This window comes from Bicyclus anynana, chromosome 11 (assembly GCF_947172395.1).
Source record: "Bicyclus anynana chromosome 11, ilBicAnyn1.1, whole genome shotgun sequence".
Taxonomy (NCBI): domain Eukaryota; kingdom Metazoa; phylum Arthropoda; class Insecta; order Lepidoptera; family Nymphalidae; genus Bicyclus; species Bicyclus anynana.
Window position 1 is genome coordinate 2,492,969 of NC_069093.1, and position 11,504 is coordinate 2,504,472.

Consider the following 11,504-nt stretch of genomic DNA (forward strand, 5'->3'; position numbering starts at 1 on the left):
TACAAGTTAGCCCTTGACTACAATCTCACCTGATGGTAAGTGATGATGCAGTCTAAGATGGAAGCGGACTAACTTGTTAGGAGGAGGATGAAAATCCACACCCCTTTTGGTTTCTACACGGCATCGTACCGGAACGCTAAATCGCTTGGCGGTACGTCTTTGCCGGTAGGGTGGTAACTAGCCACGGCCGAAACCTCCCACCAGCCAGACCTGGACAAATTAAGAAAATCTCAATCTGCCCAGCCGGGGATCGAACCCAGGACCTCTGTTTTGTAAATCCACCGCGCATACCACTGCGCCACGGAGGCCGTCAATTTCTATCTACATAATCTACAAAATTTTCCTGCATCTGATCATGCGTTCAAAACCACGTATCTACACATCATTACGCCATGCAAGGAGCCTGTTCTGCATTAATGTCCAAATTATTATATACTAGCCGACGTTCAAATTATTATATACGAGTTCCCGTTCAAGTGAGGATACAAGGATAAAATATAGCCTATTACATACACACAAATAACGTGGCAATGTTGTGGTAAAATAATTGTCAAAATCAAAGGAGATTCTCTAATTACCCTCTACAATACCACAAACTTTACCTCTTCAGAATATTAGTATAGATTATTATATTTTGGTCTGTCTATAACAAAAATCAACAAAACCAGTTCAGCGGTATACCCATGAAAGTTATACTGACAGAAAAACTTACTTTCATATTTATATTAGGATGGATAGAAAAAAGTAATAACTAACCGTATGCGCTAAACAACTGGTTGATGTCGTTCCTTTGCCACTCTTTGGGAAACGTCAGGTGGAACACGTGGTCTCTGGACGGCGTCGCTGGAATATAAGAGCCTTTTAAAGTGAAAGTGATGACTGTAAGTGTAAAGAAAAAACCATTTCTCCAACCGCCTGCGGTGTCAAGTAACGATAATGGCCAAGATGCACTGTCCATAGCACGCCAACTTTGTAATAGTACCTTACTTTCTACCTTCAAGCACCCTTAGACCTGTAGAGTCAGTAAAAAAAAACACGTAATTAGACGAAGCTTACGCGTAGCCACCGTCTCTGAATCTCAGATACATACGTCAGATGTGGTCGATGACTAAGAAGGATCAGGGTCATCCATCGATCATATTACAGATGAGGAGATCTGCAGAAGAACCCAAGTTACCAGCACAACGAGTCGAAAGACAAGAGAAAAGACTTCAATCGGGCCGAGATAGTACGAAGGACGATACAGGCGACTGACACATTTTTGTCGTGGCGTTCAATCCGTCCATATCTTTGGATGTATAATAATCCTTCATGGATTATTTTGGGATATGTGGCGAGAATGACTTGAGTGGAAAAGCGGAGTGTTAACGAGTTTTAAAAGATATCTTTAACCCTACATACAACGGTCACAAGTCCGTGACTTCACTCAAGGTCATTCTCTGCCACTAGAAGGTTTATTGGTAACATTGTTAGTGGGAATTGTGATATACCTGATAGGTTCCCATTCAATAATAATGGTTGTTTTGCTCTTTAAGTCCGCTTCTGATGTCAACCCATTTTTTCGACACCGGCATTTGCCATGCCGGTTTGCCACCCGCACCGTAAAAAACGATTTTATTAAGTAAATCCTCGCATAAAGCTACTCTGGTGCAATCATAAAATGGTCGTGTTTGAACCTTAAAAGAGGCCGTGTCCAGACTCCAATGGACGTCCATCAGCTGATGTGATGATGATGACGAGGAAGTAATTCCTGCTTGTAAAGCGAGGAGTGCACGACTCACGGTCAGCGCCCGTGAGGTTGATGTAAGGCGAGTCCTGGTGCGCCGTCTTGGCCAGGAACAGCTTGTTGACGAAGGGCTTGAGCAGCACGGAGTCGGCGGAGCCAGCGACGCGCGCGCGCCGCTCGCCGCGCATGCTCGCCAGGTGCGCGTGCATGCTCAGGAAGCACAGCCCCGTCACGTACGCGTCGTAGCCCGCCTCGTGCGCCTTCTCGTCTGAGCGCGTGTAGCCGCGCCCGCTCTCAGACTCTGTCAAAGATTTTTTATTAGGGATATATCTAGCGCGTGGAAACTGAGGCGGACAAAAGTGGCTAATTGTCTTAATTTAATTTAGTGACATTGTAAACAAAGAAAGTCATTTAAACAAAATATAATACCTAAATATTTTCTACAATGTCGAGCCATGTGTTCAAGAAGTGTAAAAACTATATATACATAAATATATAATGTAAGTAAACACAAAATTGTGCATGTGTGCGCTCAGAGGAGTAGCTAAATTAGCACTTTTTGCGGCGATGTTGTTACTTATCTAATAGTAGAAAATCTTTGGACTCTGTATCATCAATTGAGATAAACAAAATTTAAGTCTCTTTTTTTGTCTGATTGCGTAAGTGCTTTAGGCTCCTTAATGGCACCTCAGCGGCGTCACCGGGGGGTTTAGGCGATCGCTGAAACGTCGCCTGAAGGGGCCGGAAGGTAGAAAGGTATCTCCTCTGAGATTCATACTTAAGCTTAGAGGGTCATTTTGAAAGGCTGTTTTGACCTGAGTGGTCTGGGCGCCCCCAAGATAGAGTTAAAAACCAGCCTGGGTGTACAAAGTGACTATCTGTGATCTTTTTATGAGCGGCTAAAGTTTCTTTTTTGTTTATTGGTTGCTTGCTGTACTACGCAATGAAGTTGTCAAGTTAGAATCCTATAAAAAACAATCAACCTTTTTTTCATAAAAAGAGTCACATCTTTCACACAAACATTATTATCTATTATATTTTATCTTTAATACAAACTTACCAGCTTCAGGCAGCGAGAATGGTGCTTCCGATAGTGTGATGAGCAAGTGATTCAGCACACTTGAGTTCACTTTATCTTTGAATGGCGGTAGACTCGACATGTACTTGGTGTCTAATAACCTGGAACAAAGATGATATTGTCATCTTTTGGGTGTACTGTTCTAGATCCCAAAGAACCTACAATGCATAAGTTTAAGCAATGTGTTAAGGACATTTAGATACTTAGTCGAGGTTACTACAGAACTGATGGGTTTGTTAATGATAAATGTGCTTGGATGTCATTGGATCAGCTTCACTGGAAGTAAAACTAAGAAATTGTAATGTACAAACAATTAACAATTGTAAATTATAACGCTGTATGATTTTTTTAAACTGTTGCTTTTCTCGCCAGCTCATCTCAGCAGAACCTGCCTTCCGAACTGGTGATAGTCGGGTAAACCTTAACTAAAACAACCTCAACCTTGATAATTTATATTTTATTAAGACAGACCTGGGGAACATGCAGTGCGCAAACTCCTTGAAGGAGGCGTAGTCGGGCGGCAGCGGCTGGAAGAAGTGGTTGAGCGTGTGCATCACATCCAGCAACATGTTGTGGCCGATCACTAACTTTCCCTGAAAAATAACCTTGGCTTAAGTACTGTAGTGTTTGTGGACTACCCACATGGTGGGTCATCATCATCATGTCAGCCGATGGACGTCCACTGCAGGACAGGCCTTCAGGGACTTTTGCTGCCTGCATTCAGGAATTCCTGCGACTCGCTTGATTATCCCAGTCTACCTGTTGGGGGTCAACGAACACTATGTTTTCTTGTGCAGGGTCGTCCTTTCATTTCATCGCCGGTCTTGACGATGACGAGGTTTTTAACCCACGATCTCGGGGGCGCCGCCCGCCACTCAGGCCAAAACCCTTCCAGAATGGCCCTCTAAGCCGAGGTCCGAGTCTCAGAGACGCTTTTAGAGTCGTTCCGCCCACATCTTCTGCTTCTGCCTACGGGCCCATCATGCGATGCTTCTACGCTCGCCCAAAACCCCCTGTTGACGCCGCTGAGGCCCCATTAGGGGGTCGGACTCATGCCTATTGTCATACCCACTCCAAACACAATTTTTCCGACTAATTGGAAGGGAATATTGGTCATATTTAAAAATAATGCATTTATTCTTTAAAAAGTTTAGTACTTTTTCAAAAGTTAAAAAAAAAACTAATTGACTTACCGATTGACTGATCATCCTAGCAACCTTTGAAAAGCCAACTGCCTCTTCAAACTCCTCCCACTCTTTTTCTTTCTTCTGTGTGTCCAGATCTTTGACCTCACTGACTGATTTTAATTTAGTCACTTTTAACACCCTGTTGGTATAAAAAATATAATGTAACTGCAGCACATCACCTTAAATAGATAGAACAGTAAAGGTATACCGCCACGACATAAATCGTAAAGAGAAAAGACAGTGACCAATAGCGACTGAATCGGAAATATCGCTCTCTCTTACATCCCATAGAAATGATAGATCACGTGACCGGTCGATAGCAAATGTCATTCCCATACATTTTTCTACTTTTCGAAGCGTTTGCGATCGTAGAAAGAGAATCGACGTTCCACTTGGCTACAGGGGCTAGTCACTGTCATTAACATCTGAGTGGATGTTAATTTAAATAAAACATTATCACAAGAACTTTACAATCTAGTTCCTCCGTCCCCATTCTACCACAGTACAGCAGACATTTTGAAAAATGGCATCCTTTTTTGTGTCGACATCCAGTTTTCATGTTTTGCATCAACGTTTCTAATAAGAACTGCTAAGATGTGGAATGCCCTTCCGACTTCTACGTTTCCTGAGCAACAACTTGAGCACCTTCAAGGCAAGAGTAAATAGGCATTTTCTAGGCAATCTTGTTCATCTTAGACCTCATCATTGCTTTGCATCAGGGATAACTGTATTCAAGTGAAGCCTATCTATACCTACTTATAGTAAATCTGTAGAGATCAATTCAGTACATGAAATATATTTCCAAAATAACTATCAGGGGGTGATTAAGTGATCGACACTGATGCCAAAAATGCAAGCAGTAAAACTTTTGTCTGTCTGTCTGTATGTTCGTTATAGAAACAAAAACTACTCGATGGATATTAACGAAACTTGGTAAAATTATTCCTCAAATTGCTGGGCAGGTTATAGTATACTTTTCATCACGCTACGATCAATAGGAGCACAGCAGTGAAATGTTGGGAAAACAGAGAAGTTACTCCATTTTTACAGCGATACTACTGTAAGGGCTAAAGGGGTCTTAGGGCGGACGAAGTCGCGGGAGTCAATACAATATAAAACAGAAACTTTAATCCTGCAAACCCTATTGGAGCTGCGTAATGGGTTTAAGCTCTATATCTCCTCTCGTATAAAGGAGGGAGGGCTAGCAGTTCAGTGGGTCGTTAATATAATTATATAAATTCGTTCGTAACATTCCCGATGGCCCACGCGCATGACTTTATATCTTCAGTCCTTCCCCTCCCGACGCCCGCATATCATGGGAGTGTTACCAACGAACTTGCCAAGCTATATAATGACACATTACAAAATTTAGTCTACATACCTGAAAGGACAACAGATATACCATCTACGTCAGATAGGCTACAAGTTAGCACAAGTTGTTTAGTTCAACATTCATTATCAAATGATATGTATTATATAAATAAATATGTGTGCTATATAGGTACATATCCATGTTATGTAATAAGGGCCGTGATAGCCCACTGGATGACCTCTGCCTCAGATTCCGGAGGGTGTAGGTTCGAATCCAGACCGGGCATGCACCTCCAACTTTTCAGTTGTGAGCATTTTAAGAAATTAGATATCACGTGTCTCAAACAGTGAAGGAAAAAACATCGTGAGGAAACCTGCATACCTCAGAAATTTCTTAATTCTCTGCGTGTGTGAAGTCTGCCAATCCACATTGGGTCAGCGTGGTGGACTATTTGGCCCTCTTCTGCATTCTGAGAGGAGACTGGAGCTCAGCAGTGAGCCGAATATGGGTTGAGAAAGATGAAGATGATGATATCTTTATTCAACCATACATCACTAACTAAACAGTGTCATAGGCTATATTTTATCCACGTATTCTCACCGGAACGGGAGCGAGTGAAACCGCGGGGCATCGGCTAGTTAAAATAAAGCAAAATAAACATTGTCTTATACAGTTTGATTTATCATATGCCATAATGCTGGTGCTCAGAGTTTCTAAGGTCAAATGTGACAAATAAAAAATGTGTGTATATCAGCTTCTTAGCTTTCTCTTAAATTATAGAACAGGAAAGGAGCAAAATTATGATAAATATCCTTTTAATTTGTGCCATAAATGTGTGGGTTTGTTATCAAAAGTGTATAGGCATAGATTTTGATAACATTAGTAGAATCATATAAAGACTTTACCATGTGCTTTTGAATTCAATTGTCAAACTTTACCTTGTTTTTTCTATCATTTAGATATCATCAGGTTTACATTATACTTATAATAAATCTGTAGAGAGGTCAATTCTGTACATAAAATATATTTCCAAAATAACTATCAGGGGGTGATTAGTGATCGATACTGATGCCAACAATGCAATCGGTAAAATTTTTGTCTGTCTGTATGTTCGATATAGAAACAAAAACTATTCGACGGATTTTAACGAAACTTAGTATAACTATTCTTTATACTGCTGGGCAGGTTATAGTATACTTTTCATAACGCTACGATCAATAGGAGCAGAGCAGTGAAGGGAAATGTTGGGAAAACGGGAGAAGTTTGTCCATTTTTTAAGCTTCTGTCGTGTGTGGAGCCTTAATGTGTATGGTAGGGGTACGGGTAGGGTAGGGGTAGTTGTTTACATCGACTATTACGCGAACGAAGTCGCGGGCGTCCGTTAGTACTAATTAAAACTTAACTTATCTATACTAATATTATAAAGAGGAAAACTTTGTTTGTATGTTTGTGTTTGTTTGTTTGTTTGATTATAATGAATAGGCTCAAAAACTACTGGACCGATTTTAAAAATTCTTTCACCATTCGAAAGCTACATTATTCACAAGTAACATAGGCTAAATTTTATTTTGGCAAAAAAAATAGGGTTCTGTAAGATATTTGAATTTTTTGGACACAAGGTGTAAAAAATCAACTAGAAAATTAGGGTAGGGGTAGGTAGGAGTAAGGTAGGGGTAGGGGTAGGCTAGGGGTAGGATAGGGGTAGTTGAAAGTTTACATCGAGTTTCACGCGGACAAAGTCGCAGCCGTCAGCTAGTAGATACATAATGAAATAAAATTCATGGTTTACCTGTTCTTATTCTCTAAGACCTTAGACTCTACAAATGCCTCGTTCTTGAACCGCGCGCCCAACTCTTGGAACAGCAACCGCCTGATGAAAGCGTTGCAGCGGTCGATCTCCATCTCTTCTGATTTGTCATCATTTAAAAATTCACGAACTTTTTTACTGTAAAAGAAAATTAGAAACTTCAAAGTTTGTTTCGTGCTGGCTTCGATAGTTTACAAGCACTTTGGAAACATCAAGATTAGTCAGTTTAACTATTGTGAAACTGTACATTTAGTTAAGGACAGCAGGATCTGCTGAGAATAAACAGAAAGACCAACATTTGCTCTTTTAAAATCATCAGAAAACAACTTGCAACAATTTTCATAAAATTTAGTATGTAGGGGAAATCAATCAAGCTATGTACTTATGTACCAAAAAAATTTCTGACAAAAATAGCATTACATAAAATAACTACTTAATTCTTGTGTGAAGATGAAAGCAGATCCTATTGCCTCTAGAGATATCTATACTAATATTATAAAGCTAAACAGTTTGTTTGTTTGTTTGTTTGATTGAACGCGCTAATCTCAAGAACTACTGATCCCATTTGGGGTATATAGCATAGCTGACGCCGCGCGGTTTCACCCGCGTGGTTTCCGTTTCCTTAGGAATACGGGAATAATATATAGCCTATAGCTTTCCTCGATAAATGGGCTATCTAACACTGAAATAATTTTTCAAATCTGACCAGTAATTTCTGAGATTAGCGCGTTATAATACTAGTATAGATTACAACAAAATCATAAACCTGTCTCTCTGTTCGCGATATACTCAAAAAAGATTTTGATGCAGTTTTTGCTAATAGATAAGTGATTTACGACTAATGATTTGTTATTTGGCAAGATTTAGTGTAAATTGATTGAAATCTTATTAAATAAATGCGAAAAATTCATTCATCGTGAAATTTCGAAAACTTAAAGAAGCTTGTAGTTGGTGTCCACTAAGAACGGATTTTACGACAGAGGCCGATTAAAGAGGGCAAAGTCGACGATAATTGTGGGAAGTGTCATTTTTAAGTCGTGAATGTGAAATATGACCAAGATCGTTCATAATATAAGTTTAGTTGCATTTATTTTACTGAACAACTGTTGCAACTAGTTCTCACGCTGAGAGTCTAAACAAAACTTAGGTCAAGGTGATAACGGTTTCAGATTTCTAGTAGGTAGCTGTGGCCCTTCGGCGAAACGACTCACACTGTCAGCAATACACTGCTATTATGTACCCACATAGGTCGTATGCATAGCAGCAAAATTAGTCATGACATGAATATAATGTTTGTTTTAAAGTTTATTTTTGTGAAGATAAAAAATTAGGTGTGATGTGCATGTCTTGTATTGCTTATGCAGCACTACAACTGCAGTGGCAAACATTCTAAGATATCATCAATTGCATTGGTCATTCTGTTCGTAACAGTTGGGTACTTGAGATTATTATTGGGACTATTGGCCTAACCTTGTTTTGAGGGGAAACTCAAGCTCAGTAGTGATCCGAATATGGGTTGATAATGACTTAAGATTGTCTGCTTCAGAGTTTAGACTTATCATCAGCCAACAGAAGTCCACTGCACTGTATAGGCCTTTTGTAGGGACTTCCAAACACTACAATCCTGAGAGGCATGCATGACAACTGGTCTTGATGTTTTCAGTCCACCTGGTGGGGGTTGGTCTGTAAACTATGTGCCCCACTCAGCTCTGTGACTTTCTCATTGAACCATGCAGAGAAACATTAGCATAGCTTGTTTCATAGCCAATTTGTGTACAGGTCTTTAATGATTAATTACTGGAGTCAAGAATATTCAGATAAGCTTGTGATTGGATGCTTTCGACAGTGACACACAATCTAAACAGTTGTGTAGCTAGATTTTGTCAACTTTGCATAGAATAGCAAAATAAATTGGTATTTTATGTTAAAAATACTAACCTTTCAACTTTTCTAGCAGTTTGAATAAAATCAAGCATTGTTACTTCTGTATGAATAATTATAAATCTAAATTTTTCATCTGTATATTGAAAGTGAAATGTTCCTTACCATATGCCTTCAATGTAACTTCTGTTCTCCTCAGGGATTGTAATAGATTCTTTGTCATTGGTTCTGCTTTGTCGATCTGTCAAGTTTTCTCTTAGCCTAGTTTCTGTAGGCTCCGTCATATAAGATATACCTAAAATTTATCATGTCCTATGTCAGTTGTTTGATAAGTTTTGTTAAATCTAAAATACTAAATCTATGTATTTTAAAACTAAGCCCCATTGTATAACTCGAAGAATGGACTTATTTTCATGATCTTTGGGCTGTTGGAGCGAGCCCGGCAGGATGTAGTGAATCCAGCGGGAACCTACACCGAGGGACCCATGTACAACGGCCAATCACATGGCCAAGTGTGGAAACGGCCCAGAAGAAAGAATAAGAATTTAATCTCTGACAATATCAACTTGGATACACACATACAATATACTAGTAATGTAATCTATGGAGGAGGTATAGGTCTCAAGTTTGTGTACTAATTCTTCTATCTTTGTTTATCTTTACTATCATTATAAAGTAGTATAAAATGAAGTCACTTCTGCTGTCTTAGATCATTTAGATCTTTTAAACCATTCAGCAGATTTTAATGCAGTTTCCAACAATAGATAGTGAATCAAGAGGAAGTTTTATAGCTATTATCGGTTCATACATATTATAGTACATAAAATATATCACAGATTTAAAAGCGGAGGCACAGTGAGTGACGGGCCATATGTTTTGTCCCTGTTGGCTCAGGTTGGCAAGGTCAGTGTGTGCCATAATGATATTTGTAGTGCCAGTAGTATAGACTAATCATAATATTAATAATAATCACTCCACACTGCCCCATATTAGTATCTACATAACAGCTGTGCAAAGCTGGGGCGCTAGCAGTAATATAAAACCAATTGAATAAAAAATCAAGCACAGGACCTTTATGTGCTCTTTAATGCTAGTAGGACTTCTAAATCTAGTCCAAATTACCTGTATCCAAAGATTTATAACACATAGATAGTAGCAGGATTTGAAAGCCATTTTATGTGCCCGAAATAGTAGCCCTTGATGCATTGCTATGCTATGATAAGTATGCTTGCGTGTGTATTGGCAAGGGTAATTAGCTTAGCTCTTACACTCACATAGTTACAGAAGTGGCTTACATTTGGAGTGAAAAATTGTTAGTTGTTGCTGGTCTATAGGGTATTAATCTAAGTCTGTCTATAGGGTATTAATCAGAACTAGCTATTCACAGAATCAACAAAATTTAAGCCTCACTAACTTTCCTCCACTCCAATAAAGGTGACTAGACATGTGGGAGATACCATAAGTTTGGTGTCCTTCCACAGTCTTTCCTATTAGAGAGATCATTATAATGGTATTATTTATATGGCAAATATTATTTTAATACGGAATAACCATATCATAAAGTCACGTCATACCTATAAAAGACCAAATTATTATCATTCTAAGAATATAGAACAATATTATTTCAGAAAACTTACCTTCTTTAATTAATTTATTAAAATCAAATCCCTGTGCAGCCAAGAAGTCTAAGCTGGAACTCTGGCATAAAAACATTTTCTCAGGGCCCGGCCGGCCGCGCGGGAACAAATAGAAATTGTACGACTCGTTCGTATACTGCTTCGTGTCGTCGTTCCAGCAAAAGGCGCACAATCCGTACTGTATTAACAAGAAATCTGTGGCGCCATTCAACAGTGTAGTGTAGTAATCCTGAGGGGAATCGAATATTGTCACGTCGCGTCCATTTAGTAAGCCGGTAAACTCCGCGTCCATCACTAAAAAGTCAGCCTTTTCTATAGACGCACCGATTAGAGGCAATGCCTCTTTAAAATCTAGAAAAAGTACAAAACACATTTCATGAATACGATCGCTCAATACGATGCGTGCTTTGTAGTTTAGATTATTTTAGCTTAATACTCACTTTTTCTAGTTATTTCCATTGTATATTATTAAGAAAATGATTTAAAATATGAATGTACCACTGGTAAAAAATAAAATAATATTTATTATTTTGTAAGCATTTCTCGCGCTAGCGCTTTGACACTCGCTTGACGATTGACGGATTGGACAGTGTTACCAACTCTCCAAAATATTTATCCCTAAAGTTTGTGTCAAAAACCCCTAAAATGGTCTTAATTATTGAGTTGTCCCCCTAAAAATATAAATTCATAGTAATTTAGAAATAATATGCTGTAATATGTTCCAAAAGTCTATATTTAATACAGACAAAATATTACGTCTTTATCTGAAGATTCAGATTTTTTGAAATCATACATGTTGACAATGAATAAATTTAACCATTTTTTTTATTCGATGAACATTGCCGCCAGTTGCCTCAGAGTGGTTGTAGAATAACG

At 38.9% G+C, this 11,504-nt stretch overlaps 1 protein-coding gene across 1 annotated transcript in view; it reads right to left on the bottom strand.

Annotated features, from left to right (window-relative positions):
• Window positions 1-11,413, bottom strand: part of LOC112049522 (poly(A)-specific ribonuclease PARN) — a 62,555-nt gene extending 51,142 nt beyond the window's left edge. Inside the window, exons 1-9 of the mRNA XM_024087452.2 lie at window positions 11,069-11,413; window positions 10,629-10,979; window positions 9,157-9,286; window positions 7,093-7,248; window positions 3,998-4,130; window positions 3,276-3,397; window positions 2,787-2,905; window positions 1,782-2,027; window positions 757-843 (exon numbers count right to left, since the gene is read on the bottom strand). Of these exons, the coding sequence (XP_023943220.2) occupies window positions 757-843; window positions 1,782-2,027; window positions 2,787-2,905; window positions 3,276-3,397; window positions 3,998-4,130; window positions 7,093-7,248; window positions 9,157-9,286; window positions 10,629-10,979; window positions 11,069-11,087 (1,363 nt within the window). The 5' untranslated portion in view covers window positions 11,088-11,413. The remainder of the gene's footprint in view (window positions 1-756; window positions 844-1,781; window positions 2,028-2,786; window positions 2,906-3,275; window positions 3,398-3,997; window positions 4,131-7,092; window positions 7,249-9,156; window positions 9,287-10,628; window positions 10,980-11,068) is intronic.
• Between the last annotated feature and the right edge of the window lie 91 nt (window positions 11,414-11,504).